At 33.7% G+C, this 15959-nt stretch overlaps 1 protein-coding gene across 1 annotated transcript; it reads left to right on the forward strand.

The window, feature by feature from the left end:
- Nucleotides 1–517: 517 nt before the first annotated feature.
- On the forward strand, nt 518–15837 carry LOC132735273 (sodium/iodide cotransporter-like; the record flags this gene model as incomplete). The annotated part of the gene is made up of 12 exons (XM_060722247.1): nt 518–926; nt 1128–1196; nt 1586–1637; nt 2138–2205; nt 2539–2619; nt 4866–4939; nt 7371–7508; nt 7990–8125; nt 12082–12170; nt 12515–12627; nt 12932–13002; nt 15769–15837. Coding segments are annotated over exons 1-12 (1296 nt in total), but the record flags the coding sequence as incomplete, so codon positions are not given.
- Nucleotides 15838–15959: the final 122 nt, after the last annotated feature.

Raw genomic sequence — 15959 nt, forward strand, 5'->3', positions numbered from 1 at the left:
ACGACAAAACCCGTTGTTTTCAGTCATTTCCAACAAAAAGAGTTATAAACCGAAACATACCTTTTTCGTCCCAAGATGGCGGCGTATGTTTACATTTTGTAGGATACGACGCAGTTTTGATACCCAGCCCTGAATATGTAAACCCCAGAAAAAAGCCAATCAATGGGCATGATCTGGAGTGCGGGTAACTAATATCTGCACTCCAGTTAACGCACTTTCCATGTACGTATATATATACGATTTAACATTTTCATCAAAAAGGTCTCCAAACTATGATACAAATAATGTTTGTTTTATTCACTGGCATTTAACTTTCAGATTTTGAAGATCAAATATATGATCTTTTAACCACTGTTCTATTACTTATGAGCTTTATTTATTAACCACCTTCCAAGCACAATGTTTAAATTGCTGTAGCATAATGCATTAACAATCATTTCCATTGAATAAATTTCATGGTTTTTCTATGCTTCAGTTGAAATGTCAAATATGTAGGATATTAAACTCCCTGTTATATCAAGTTAGTAAATAAGCTAGCTCTTAGGTTACGAGTGTTTATCAATTTATTTGCTTGTGAATCTGGTTGAAGAATGAAGCGGTTAGAATTTCACGTGGCGGACTACGTTGTTATGCTATTTTTCTTAGCAATATCTTCTGCAATAGGTATTTATTATGGCTTTTTTAAAAAACAAAGGACTACAGAGGAATATATTCTTGGTAACAGACAAATACATCTTGTTCCTGTTGCTCTGTCTTTGGCAGTTACCTTCCAATCTGCATCATCTATCATTGGACTACCAAGTGAAGTATATTTATATAACATTATGGTGTTCTATATAACATTTGGAATTTCACTGGCGAATATCGTGCAGGCATTTGTCATTGTACCGTTGATACATCCGTTAAGATTGACCAGCGCTTATGAGGTAATGTTTTCACTTTCTCTCTCTTTGCTTATTCCTGTTAGCATTTTGGTATTTGAATTATAAGGATGTTATTTTTTTATATGTAAAAACATTTAATAAGTAATTGTCTGGAATAGGCAATATAATGTTTCGAAATATTTTTAAAGGTAGGATGCAAAGTTCTTTACGTTTTTGTATATATATTTCGAAATATTTTAACAGTATCTATTGCGCCGTTTCAAGTCTAGAGGGGTCCAGCTGCTTGGCATGACCATGGGTATGCTGCAAACGGTAGGCTCATTATTTTCTAGCAATACTTTTAATACATGTAATACAGTCATAAAAAAATAAGAATAAGATATACATTTATATTATGAGAACAAATATTAAGAAAGAAGGGCGACATTCAACAAACGCATTAGCAAGCCACCAAACATTTGATACATTCCGGTCGTATTCTCAAATTAAAGTTTAATTTTCATTGTTTTATCAATGTTGATAATTAAGTTATGAAATAGAATATATTAGAAACTGAATTAGAAATATATAAGAAAAATGAAATGATATGAGCTTAAATATATGATTATCCATGTAACTCACTACAAGTATTTTTCCACTCTTTGTCTTTTAAAAGTGTGCTATTTTTATTCATTGTACCATGCATATATTATTTTATTCAGCTTCTTTATGTTAGTGTTGTGCTGTATTCTCCAGCTCTAGCACTTGAAGCAGGTAAAACCTTTTGTTGTTTGCCCCTTTTATAATTAATTTTGATTTATCATTTTAATAATATTTATCCAATGTTTGCATTTGAGTGTTTTAAACACAAAGTTATTAGCTTCACAAAGGTCATTTCATTTGTCTAGTTCAAAGCATTTAAAAACAGTTAATTAATGAAAAACGAGCTATATGTGCAGGTATTTGCTTTATTAATCATAAAACAAGATTCTCATTTGTAAATAATCATTATGTTATCAAATGTTTTAAAGGAGTTGATAAGAAAATTATCGTTTTATTATAGCTAACACCTTTTAAAATGATAAAATATCGTTAAATTGCAAACCATTTCAATACAACGAACTTTATAGCGTAAATATTTGAATAAATCAAATAGATCTAAAATGTTATTAATATTGTAAAGAAATGCTAAAATATCGGTTTGTTTAACGAAATAAAATATTGTTTACCGGATGTGCTCTGTCTATGCATAGTATCTGATATGTCCATTGCAGTTGCAGGGATTCCAATCTGGTTATCGGTGGTATTAATAGGATGTATAGGAACTGTTTATACATCCATTGTAAGTCTTTTATTGATGAATTAGAATAAGCGGCATTTAAAATTGTTACCTTGAAGTTTTAATATTTTTCATAATTGCTTCAACCATAATTTAATCGTTAGAAGCATATTATCATTTTGTCAAAGAAAACACTTGATGTATAATATATGTTTTTAATAAAAAAGAGACGGAGCATTGCGTTTCTCTCTTTGTTAAACTGTATTTCAAACTGACCAAACGAGGCAAATTGACGTTTATGCCAATAAAAACCTAGCATATTTAAGCAAAACGATAGTTCAATCTAAACATCAAGCCTAAAATAGCACTATTGCATTTAAAGTACATTGTTTTTAGGGTGGTATGCGAACAGTGATATGGACGGACGTTTTCCAGTTTGTGATGCTGTATGGCGGTATAACTGTCATACTCGTGCTTGTAAGTTTCTTTTATTTATTCTCTATAATGCTTTTTTATAATTTGCAACATAAAATTTAAACACTTTTGGAAAGCAGAGATCCCTTAAGAGCAATAAAAACAAGCGCAAAAATGTTGAAAAGCGCAGATTTGGTTTAAATGAGTCTGTTTATGACAGTCTGGTCATGACGAAACATTTCTCGACGTTGAACTGGAGTTCACTAAGACGTTAACATATACATTTATTACCCTTCCAGATTTTTTCCGCCTTTTTGATTGGATATTGATCACCCGAAAGAAATTGATATAACCGAGCTAGACGGGTAATATACACACTAAATTTCCCCGTTTGGTATCCAACGTTGTAAACAACATGCGCGGAGATGATGCGCGTACGGTTCGATTTTACGCGGTGTAAATTCCGATTTAAAAGCACTTTTTAACTGTCAAATGATAAATATTTACCAAAGTAGAGTTATGATACATATAACCATCAGTATCGAAAACAAATATGACCTTGTGAAAGCTTGATATTAATTACAAAAAAGTGCGTTCAATAGACTACTCCTTTTCTCTTGTTTACTTTTGTAAGGTACGGGAAAAATACGTCATGTATTTATGTGACGTCATGTTGTGACGAAGAGGTATCCTAAAGGGAATCTTATTTCGACGTTTCATTTGAAACAGCAATGATTATTTAAAAAATCGTCTAAACTCGGCAGGGGAAGGGTAATAAAATTATTATTTTGGTTTTGGAGTGATATATGTGGATATATTACCTGCCAAAAACCAAAATAACATATAATATGTCTTGTCCACCATCGTAATTTTAGTTACCTTGATAATTAATGGATATGATTTCTTCAATTGTCTTATTTTTACAGTTGTCAGCGGTCCCTCTGTATATGTATTATCCTTGTGAGATGAGATTGAAATGAATTATTTTACAATATCCAGTTTCACTTAACACTAATACTAGAGGAATATCGGCGCTTCTTTACATTTTTGTTTCATCCATGAATACGTTTCAAAAAAAGAACCCCTGTAATCTAGTGCTGAAAATCTCATCGGTCGGTCCGCATGAATAGTTTTCTTCGAGAACTTACAAGTAGTAGCCAATTTCTCCGCAAGTTACCGACTACTAATCCCACATTGAATCGGTTGTGTCGAAAGACCAATGTCGCGATAAACTTTTGTCTTACCCGAGGATGGAACAAGCATCTCATTCCTTCCTTGTTACAAATCCAACGCCGTATCCGTTTTGTAAAACGACTGGACTTGCTTCAGCATAATTTTGTTATAATTTTCATAAACTTGAGAAGACAATGTATTCCAACACGAATTTATCGTACCATAATAAAAATTATTATCAAGAACGGATTGTACGTTATTTATTTCAACATAATTACATAGTAATCTAATGCATAGAGGATGGTGGTTAATTATTTAAGTACACCCAATGTTTGGTCGTTTAGGGCACATGCATTATTTTACTTAGGGACCATACGCCGCTTTTCATGGATGACACTTACGTGTCACGTTGAGGGTTTTATGATGACCGCTGTACGGACACATCTGCGGTTGTTTCTAAATTCATGTATAGATGTTGAAAACCGTTTAGCCAATGCTAGGGGACATGAACGGTAGTTTCCAAGTAATAGAAAGAGCACCGAAACACGAGGCTATCTGATTTGTACGAGGGGGCGTAGCCCCCGAGTATAAATCAGATTGCCGAGTGTTTTGGTGTTCTTTCTCTTTTGTATCATAGTCAAACATAAAAGCACGTTCCCTGTTGTCACAATATGAAACCCCGGCAAAAATGAACCAATGAACGAACATCTGAATATGACATTTCTGTCGCTTTCCCTTTCTCTGCCGTCACAATATGTAAACCCCAGCAAAAATGAGCCAATCAATGGGCATGCTCTGGAGTGCGGGTAACTAATACCCGCACTCCAGTTAACGCACTGTGCATGTATATGTATACGATTTAACCCTGACACATTTTCAACAGAAAGGTCTCCGAACTATGATACAATTACCACTAACCTCCATAAACAGTCTTAGTCAAACGGAGCCTACGACGTTTTCACTTTTTCGTTTTGGGCTTTCCTAAGGGATTCTTATGTTCCCTATCTTTCTCTATCTTAAAAGAATTTATTTACCTTTAAGGAAAATCAAATTCAATAAAAGAATGAATCTAATGATATTCTGAAAAATACATGTATAATATATAAATGTTGTTGGATTCAGTTTTGATTTTTCAGGGCGTGTCTAAGATAGGGAGTTTCTCGAATGTGTATGAGCTGTCATTGAAAGGCGATCGCCTGAAATTTGATGAGTATTAACATTCACTATTTTTATATTGTTAAAAGTGCACACTTTTGTTCAAAACCAGCCTAACAATGTAATTTAAAGAAAATGTTGCGCATAGATTGTGCAAATTGCTGGTAGCGCAAAAAAGCTGAAGTAGTCAGTAAAAGTTTTTCCCCCAAGATACTACTTCCGAGGTTAAACTGTGATTTAGCTATGTAACGCAGCCTAACGACGCTGCTGCATTAGAATGATAGCATTTTATCATGCCATTACTATGACAACTGCCTGATAAAGCCTGTCTGAGAACATCAACCTTTCTCAGTCAGTGACTTGAGAACACTATGTTCCTACGCCAGATCAGCATTGATGATGTTTATTGTTGGTATTGTTTAATTGACTTTGCTGAATATTAATGATAATACACAGTAAATAAATTGTTAAAACAGATTGTACCAAAAATTGTGTTGTGTTATAAAATTATTGGTAAAAACCCTCGGACTACTTTTTGGCGTAAAACCCTCTTGTGGTTACCGTACTTTCAGAAATTTAGCGCCCCGAATTAAAAAAATAAGATGCAAAGTCATAATAGAGGCATGATAAAAAGAATAACAGGTTACTGTCTTTTAAGGAAGGGATTTCTCAGACTCGGCTAGATATGGTCCGGAAGGGGCTCGGCAAGCCTCGCCCTTTCCAGGACCATATCTAACCTCGTCTGAGAAACCCTTTCTCAAAAGACAGTAACCTGTAATTCTCTATTTCTTTTGCGGACTTGATCAGATTCTGACATGTCAAGATGTACCGTGTAGATATAAGTGATCTTCTAGGGGCAGTGTGAACTTTAAACTAGAAAATAAAATTGTGTTCGATAAAGCTAATTTTATGGACTGCAAGTCAAGTATTTATGAATATCTGTCTATGTTATGACCGTCCAAAACTCTCCTTACCATGATTTTAAGCAAACGCTAAGCAATATCTGTTAGCTATTGCACTGAATATGGAATAAAATTTAACTACAAAGTCAGCTTTTCTTCTAAGCGGAATGCAATTTTTCTCCAATCTTAGCATTTAATGACACTTTTTTGCTAACTCTATAAGAAAGGGACATCCGGGTACGGTAAAGGCTTTGGTCTTCCGAGGTCCACATTTGCTATTTGGGCTCGGTTGAGTTAACATTTCCTTATCAGTAACTACTGTCTTAGTCATCACCGTCATCCGATTGGGGTTTTTTTAATGAGGACTCAGATGACTATTACAGGGTCATTATGGGCGTCTTCCTTTTATTGATTAAATTTTTAGGCACTTGCTGTTTGTTATCACTTTAATTCATTCCCTGGGGCTTTGACTTTAAACCAAGTCCTGGTAAATCTCTCGCAATGCGGTGAACGGTCTAGTGGTAAAATCACCACTAAATGTATTTGCCCTCCGGTTATAAACTTACCATGGCAACATATTAAAATATAAAATCACTACAGTGCCTAATAATTACAAACGTATAAGCACTGCGCCCTGCTACTCCATACACTTCTCCCCCGCATCCCGTGAACGGTTTTGAGTGAGTGCAGTATTGAAATACGTCATATAAAAAGCAGTTGTGAAAAACGTCAATGTCACAAACTAAAAATAACACAAATTTCGACTGACAATGTACTGTACGTATATATACGTATGTATTTTTGTGTACATATTCACATGCAAATGAAATTTGGCATCGTCACGGTCATCAAAGTTAAAGGCATGTCCATTTTAGAACTTAATTTATTTAACTTCCTACTTAATGATTAGTTAATACTCTTTATGCGGCAAAAGATTGAACCCCATATACGCAATATTTGGTTTATATGTTACATGTAAGTATTGTCGTCCTGTTTATTTGTTAAATCCTTCTGCATGAAAATTCGGTCACGTTTATGAGGTACGGGTTTCATGCGACATTACAATGCGTGGCCCGCCCAACGCTGATGGCGACGAATTAGTATATGTACTTTCTGTGATAAGCAGTGAAGCTAAATGATGTAATGTTAAACAAAGAAAATTGGATCATAACTTATTTTGGATAGAAAATGTAAAGAATGTTATACTTCTACCATTTTTTTTACTTTTTTAAAGACAACTTCCGGATATTTGCCATTTTGCTATCGCAGCATTGTTGCAATAACGCATGTGATATTGTGGCATGATTTTATGTCGATCTATTTTTAAAATGGAAAAGTAAATTTAAAGCTACATTACTAAAATGTGTAATGCTTAGAAACATATTGTATAATATTGTTTAATTTCATTGATGCATCGTTTTCTCTTCATGCAATGGACACTTATCGGTAAATGAATATGTGTAATTCCTTTTCATGCCAGAACTCTTCTTAAAGTAATTTATATATATATAAATTTAATTAAAAAGGAATTACACATATTCGTTTACCGATAAGTGTCCATACAATACAATCATTTTCGTTTAGGATTAATCCCGACCCTCGGATCCGTCATTCTGTGTGGGGATGTGTTATAGGTGGTATGTTTAATTGGCTGCCTAACTGTTGTAACCAATCTGCAATACAAAGGATATCCTCTGTACAAACAAAGAAGCATGCTCGAATGTAGGTATTCTGATCATTTATGTTAAATCCCACCGTAACACAACAATTATTTACTGAAAATAACATAAAATTTAATGTACTCATCATAGCATAACCCCATAGTATCTTATCTTACTGAACGCATCGTTACTTAACACTAAATGTTATCAAACATTGCCACATAACTCTTAACGTACTCATCGTAACATATTACTTAATATACTCATCGTTACATTATATGCAATGAAATCATACAACCTAATGTTTAACGTACTCGTCGTAACATAATACTTCATAGTATGTACTCATCGTAGTAACTCATCGTAAAAAACTTTTTTCATTTCATCGTTTTACCTGCAAATATCATCTAGTTCTTTGACGATAACATTTATCAATTTGCATTGCTATTTATTTGTTTCCAAAATGCATTCATTTAAATGATTTTCACATTTATGTTATGTTTATTTTATGAATATTATTACTATCGATATTTTATATTTAGTGCTACACTACTGAACATTCCGCTTGATTTTATATTTACATCTATCCTGATTCTGACTGGACTTGTTTTGTACGCCTACTTTGTTACACAAGCTTGCGATCCGTTGGAAAGTGACAAAATATCAAATCCAAATCAGGTGAGTTAATTAAAGTCATGTTTGCTGATGTATATAAAACTACATATTAGATAGTTAAGTATACGAGTATGTCAGATATTCACTATGTTATTTGTATACTCTGTATGTATCATTTCAACAGTATGACTCCATGAAATTTAACTAGGCATCATATCGAAAAGCTTGTTTTTGTTGTTGTTGTTTTTTTTTAAGTGGATTTTCTTTGTTTGTTTCCTTTTGAAAGACAGTAAAAATACCATCCCGTGGAAAATACTGTTACTCGAGGCGTAGCCGAGGTTTTTAGCTCACCTGTCACAAAGTGACAGGGTGAGATTTTGTGAACGCTTTTCGTCCGGCGTCCGTCCATCCGTCGTCCGTCCGTCCGTCGTCCGTAAACTTTTACTTTAAATGACATCTCCTCATAAACCACTAAGCCAATTTCATCCAAACTTCACATGAATGTTCCTTTGGTGGTCACCTTTGAAAATAGTTCAAAGAATTTAATTCCATGCAGAACTCTGGTTGCCACGGCAACCAATAGAAAAAACTTTTAATATCTTCTTCTAAAAAATCCAAAGAGCTAGAGCTAAGATATTTGGCATGAAACATCTTCTAGTGAATGTCTACCAAGTTTGTTCAAATAAAAGCCCCGTGGTCAAAATTTGCCCGCCCCAGGGGGTCATTGATTTTCCCTATATGCATATAGTAGAACCTTAAAAAATTTTCTTAAAAAGAACCCAAAGACCTATAGCTTAGATATTTAGCATGAAACATCTTCTAATAGATGTCTACCAAGTTTGTTAAAATAAAAGCCCTGGGGTCAAAATTGGCCCCGCCCCAGGGGGTCATTGATTTTCCCTAAATGCATATAGTAAAACCTTAAAAAATCTTCTTTTAAAGAACCCAAAGAGCTAGAGCTAAGATATTTAGCATGAAACATGTTCTAATGGATGTCTACCAAGTTTGTTCAAATAAGAGCCCCGGGGTCAAAATTGGCCCGCCCCAGGGGGTCATTGATTTTCCCTATATGCATATAGTAAAACCTTAAAAAATGTTCTTAAAAAGAACCCAAAGACCTATAGCTTAGATATTTAGCATGAAACATCTTCTAATGGATGTCTACCAAGTTTGTTCAAATAAAAGCCCTGGGGTCAAAATTGGCCCCGCCCCAAGGGGTCATTGATTTTCCCTAAATGCATATAGTAAAACCTTAAAAAATCTTCTTTTAAAGAACCCAAAGAGCTAGAGCTAAGATATTTAGCATGAAACATGTTCTAATGGATGTCTACCAAGTTTGTTCAAATAAGAGCCCTGGGGTCAAAATTGGCCCCGCCCCGGGGGTCATTGATTTTCCTTATATGTGTATAGCAAAAACTTAAAAATCTTCTTGTAAAGAACCCAAAGACCTAGAGCTAAGATATTTAGCATGAAACATCTTCTAATGGGTGTCTACCAAGTTTGTTCAATAAAAAGCCCTGGGGTCAAAATTGGCCCCGCCCCAGGGGGTCATTGATTTTCCCTATATGCATATATTAAAAACTTTAAAAAATCTTCTTTTAAAGAACCCAAAGACCTAGAGCTAAGATATTTAGCATGAAACATCTTCTAATAGGTGTCTACTAGGTCTGTTCAAATAAAAGCCCTGGGGTCAAAATTGGCCCCGCCCCAGGGGGTCATTGATTTTCCCTATTTGCATATAGTAAAAACTTATAAAATCTTCTTTTAGAGAACCCAAAGAGCTAGAGCTAAGATATTTAGCATGAAACATGTTCTAATGGATGTCTACCAAGTTTGTTCAAATAAGAGCCCTGGGGTCAAAATTGGCCCTGCCCCGGGGGTCATTGATTTTTCTTATATGTGTAAAGCCAAAACTTAAAAAATCTTCTTTGAAAAAAACTAAAAGCTAGAGTTTAGATACTAAGCTTGAAACATCTTCTAGTGAGTGTCTACCAAGTTTGTTGTAATAAAAGCCCTGGGGTCAAAATTGGCCCCGCTCCGGGGGTCATTCATTTGCCTTATATGTGTATAACAAAAACTTAAAAAATCTTCTTTGAAAAAACTCAAATAGCTAGAGTTTAGATATTAAGTACGAAGCATCTTCTAGTGAGTGTCTAATAAAAGCCCTGGGGTCAAAATTGGCCCAGCCCCGGTGACATTGATTTTCCTTATATGTGTATAGCAAAAACTTAAAAATCTTCTTTGAAAAAACCCGAATAGCTAGAGCTAAGATATTCAGCATGAAACATTTTCTAGTAAGTGTCTACAAAGATTGTTCAAATAAAAGCCCTTGGGTCAAAACTGGCCCTGCCCCAGGTGTGTCATTGTTTTTAACTATATGTGTAAAGAAAAAACTTGACCAGCTAGACCTTAGATGTTTAGCATGAAACATCTTCTAATGGGTGTCTACCAGGTTTGTTCAAATAAAAGCCCTGGGGTTTAAACTGGCCCCGCTCCGGGGGCCTAAATACAGGTGAGCGACTTCAGGGCCTTCATGGCCCTCTTGTTTTTATTTTATTTTTTTTAATTACACCGAACAAATACTGTGATCATATGAAATAGTCAACTAAATCTAACTGTAACAAAAATAAACCAAGAGTAACAATAAATAAGCTGTCCTTACCTTTCAAGTTTTAAGTGTACTGTACAGTAGGCCTACTTGAGTTTTTTTTCTTTTATTCTTTATGCAAGTGGTGATATCTACCAGTCATAAACATACACAATAAGCTGTGTTTTATTTAGAAAACAAAACACAAACCCATTTATACGGTTATGATCAGTGAAATCTGATCCTTCTGTATCCAGAATATTCATTGGGTTGTTTTTGACCTATGTGTTTTCAAAATAACGATGATGTCCTATGTCTGTCCAGCATATCTGTAATGTTTCACTGATTTAAATTGTTAAATAATCCTTTACTCGTCTGAATGTTCTAGTTTGACAAATAATTTGCATTGCAATTACTTCAAGTGATAACGGATGTTTACCTTTGAACTATTCAACAAAAATATATTTGATACGCGAAAAGCACTCCAGGGTGCAAGCAACTAAATTTGATGAGTGGTCATAGTACTATAGTGATGCCCTATTGTGGTAAACTTCGAAAATAACAATGAATCGAGAATTTTATTTTATTTAGAAAATAGACCACGTGACCAGATTTTATACTGTTACCCCTGTGACAGTATAAATTTCTTGGTCACGTGGTACACTTGCATTAACAGTAAGAATAACTCCCAGAGGCCTATGGGAAATTAACATTACGAAAAAAGTGAGGGGTAATAACATAAAATGTCGCGGGCAAAATACAAACGCGTGTCTATGGTTTGACACTACATTTTATCCCAAGTTTGCATATAAAAAAGTCGAGAAACAGAAAGACATCCGCAATATTTTTTGCAAGTGTTTTAGAAATCCTACAAAAGTCGAGAAGAAAAATTTCAGGCCGCGACGTTTTTAGTCCATAACAGCGGTCTCATCAAATATCGCGGCGAGTTAAAACAATTTTCAGCCCCGAATTTTTTTTCCTGCATAAAAATTCGAGGCTTTATGCTCACACTCGACTTTTTACAAGGTATGCATAAAAAAATATCGCATATTATAATGGCAGCAATCAGCTCCTTAAGGTAGATATTTATTTGCGTAGCTTAGTCTATTATGTTGACAGAAATTATCGCGGTTTCTTTCGTAAAACTCGACCTTTTACGACAGAAGTGTAACAGAAAATTTCGAGAGTTCTATACATTTTATGTTATACAACTTCGACAAAAAACATGGATTTAAAAATTGCCCACGACATGTTATAAGCTAACGGTAAAATTTCTTGCGGCTTTAAAATGGACGCTACCGGCCACCATATATATTGGACAGGGAAGGAAACAATTCAGTGATTATAAGAAATGCAATAAGTACTTAAAAAATAAAGAACTTACCGAAGTAGTTTAGTTTTGAGCTTTGTCTACATATCTTTTATATTCTAGTTGATGATATATTTCGTCGCGAATGTATTTAGTGGGGTTCCAGGACTTGCTGGCATATTTCTTGCTACATTATTCAGTGGAGCTCTAAGGTGATACTATAAATTTTATTACTGAACAAAAAAATATTTTTCAATCTTAATATATTACCTAAAACTCTCTTTAAAACGTGATTTGATGATATCCCTATATTTTTAAATTAATATTTTACTCTCATGAATATAAAATAATTCTTTATATCACGAACAGGTATATATTACCTGATATAAAGATAATCTGTCACTCGATGGTTTTGCCTTTTTCCAGCCTTCTCATGTGTCAAATTCGTTCAAGCTATTATGTAAAGCTTGCAAAAGGTTCACTTTAAATTGCTTTCTATGGCTTGATATAATCTATATATAATAACATGTCAATAATGACGTTTAATCATTTCTAGCTCCCTATCTTCTGGTATAAACTCTATGGCTACCAACACTTTTCAAGATATTCTGGGAAATGCTTTAAAAGACGGATGGCAAAGCAAAAAGACGTTAATTTTGAAACTATTGTGTAAGTATGGCAGAGGAAAGCATAGTCTTATATGCTTGCATATTTTAAGTGAATATTTAAGATGAGTGAATATTCAAGAACTATTAAGTCTTAGAATTATCAGCAAACTTGTATTACAATTGTGAAGCAATGTGTTTGTTTTTCGTTTTGTTTTTGTTCAAAAACACTATGCACTGGTAAACAGGTTCTATAATCATACCTGTATGCTGTTTGCAGATTCTAGCTTTTATATTAAACAAGAGTAAATTAAATTAAATGATATAATGTAATTTGTTATGTTCTTTACCTCTTTCATAATTTCAAGCGTTGGTATATGGAATACTGGCTGTGATCTTGGCATATCTATCTAAATATTTAACAGGACCAGTTACACAGGTAAATTTAATTGCTTTTTAATTAAAAATAAACCCGAAAAATGTCATTCATTTTATTTAACAAAAGCTTTTTCATTTTGCTGTCTTCACAGTATATAAACGATTTGTACCCCAACCGGATCTTGTGAGAAGATCTCAACATCAGTTCCGTAAAAACAGGCGGGATGACTTGTAAAACTTATTAAGACGCTTGCATTTAATATGTGAAGTAATGTAAACATTTAAATCATATTAAGAAATAGTTTATCTTTGCTTACACAAGCAAATATATTGTTTAACTTCACTATAACTCATATCTGAATCTTAACTTTATTGTGTTCCCCTCATGTTACCGGACAGACACTTGTTTAGAGATCTCTGAATATTGATTTAACATAGTAAACAAGTACAAATGTTGCTGCAATGCAGCAATTGAGAAGCTCAGCGCAAAAATGTGCTCATTACAGATACCTTACCAAATCATTTCTGCGCACAAGTCATTTTCTATTTAGATTAAGGACTAGTCATTATTCCGGATGTTTTGTAAATCATTTAAATTTGCATAATTATATTTATCGTATGCGCTGTCCATGACAGAGGGGCCAGATATTAAATTTAAAAAATGCTTTCACTGATGCCTACTTGGTAAGGAAAGTTATTCCAATACAAGCAATACTTACAAGACTTGTAAATGTGTTCTGTTTGTGTCACTACTTTAGTCAGAAATATAAGATGATGAAAAATATCAAAACATGAAGATTTTCTTTTTCACCTATAATGCTTCTCACTTTCTACAAATATCAACAACTAGTCATTTTAGGAAATATTAAAATTCACATGTAAAGAAGCAAAATCGACTGTATTTACAAAATGCCCGTTACATGTTTCGCGCCAAATGGTATATCATGTTAAACAAGAAAAGCATTGATGCAAAGCATCGAATGGCGTCCAAGCAAGAAATGCAGCAAGTGACGATGAACTAGTAGACATCTGATGACCAGAAATTCTTTTAAACTTTTCAATGGTTAATTGGATTTAACCAGAATTGTACATGTATATATATCATAGATGAATGGGCGGACGAAAGACATTGTTCATCATTTGCAAAAAATAAAAATGTTAAATGTATTTTCTTTGGAACGTACAAAACAGTAGTCAAATTGAACAAAGTCTGTTTTATATTATTATTGTAACAAATATACAAACAGCATATAAAAATAAAAGCAAAAGAGACTAATATTGTAATATAACCGGCATTTCTTTTTAAATTGAGCAAAATGGTTTCTTTTATTGCTTTGGACTTAAGATACAGTAGCTATATTTTTAAGTCTCAGATAAATATTGAAAGAAGAACACACACTGGAATGAAACATTTGGGACGAATTCTAAAAGACCAAATTCAGGATTTGTTTGTTATACGCGTTAACAAAAATAATGGTACATTTAAAATCATGAATAAATTTGCATGGCATGATGATATATTGAAACATTATTTATCAATGAAAGACTGTTACCTGCATTTTAGACAGATATCACAGGGTATGAGGAAATTCACTAACATCATGTTCATGGGAGTCAAAGATATAAAAGCTACTTGACATAGGTTATAAATAAAGAGCTATTGTTAATTGATTTATTGGGAGATGAATCTACTATTTTGTTGAATTGCTTCAAAATCCTCGTCTGACCCACCAGTGTGTTTACATTCCTATCAATAAACCCATAACACCTCGACGAAAGTTTCTGTTGTTAAAATACATGTCGCAGTATTCGGCAAATCAACATTCCACTCAAACCACCATAAAACCGATTGCCTTCAAACAAAATGGAATCAACTTCTAATAGCAAAAATTCGGGACACCAGGGTCGATTTAAATAATCAGGGGAGCTATTAATTTACTTTAAATTTTTTTCGATAAGTTATAAAGGGTGCAATTTATGGTTGAATATGTTTGCATTTCATTCTTCTGTTCGTTCTATTACCATAGCGGTTAATTAAACTACTTCTATAAATAGATTTTCGGACTTTCTCAATGTTAAGGTCATTTCTATTTATAGCTGTGTTGCCGTTATGACATGCTGCGAATCACCGCAGGGGAGACCAATATATGACTTTACATAATAGAAATCGAAAGGATAATGTGCTTCCGAATTACTTTTAGCTGTAAATCGAAGGGATTAATTGATAAAAATCGGGTCCATGGACAAAAAAATAGTAAACACAAATAGCTATGCGCCTGTTGGCGATGAGCAATAATAGAGGCGAACTTTCTGAACTGTACCCGTCTTGCTAAAACAATTTTAATGATCTGTACCCTACTTGTGTTTTCACTGAACCATTACTTGCGAGTCACTGTTGATGACTTTAATTGTTTTCGTCCTATGTTTCAAATTTTATCGTGCAGAATATGAAGCTAGTGTGCCACAAGAGCATGACACATCTGTTAGATCTATGGAGCTTCATCATGTTTTCACTGGCTATGGAAATACCAACATAAAGAAGCTGTTGATATGAATCAGAAAGATAACAAATCTATTCTCCATTTACCATTCATTTTTCTTTGGAAAGATATAAAGCTAAGCTATATCATAAGTACTATAAACGTTTCTACTATTAACTATATCGCGTCACGTATCAATCCTCCTCGAAATCGCATCATCACATGATTATTTGGTAGATTATTTATTTCAACATGTTGGAAAGCTTTACACCTACCGTTGATTTCATTATGCTTTTAAAACACGGCTTTATATTCTCAGAAATGCCTTGACTATCTATTCGTTACAGGTACGACTAGGATCACAATTAATAAATAATATGAAGGAGTTTCCTTCATCTTGCCAGTGTATACATAAGGTAACTTGTTAGTTTTCTCTTCACACAACTTAAAAGGTTTATCATTGGCTATAGTTATCTTTAAAACAAAAAATACATACAAGTCCCCAAATTCTTTTTAAAAAAAAAAATTGCCATATACA

Source organism: Ruditapes philippinarum, unplaced genomic scaffold (genome assembly GCF_026571515.1).
Source record: "Ruditapes philippinarum isolate M1 unplaced genomic scaffold, ASM2657151v2 ctg9748_1_1_1_1, whole genome shotgun sequence".
Lineage (NCBI taxonomy): Eukaryota > Metazoa > Mollusca > Bivalvia > Venerida > Veneridae > Ruditapes > Ruditapes philippinarum.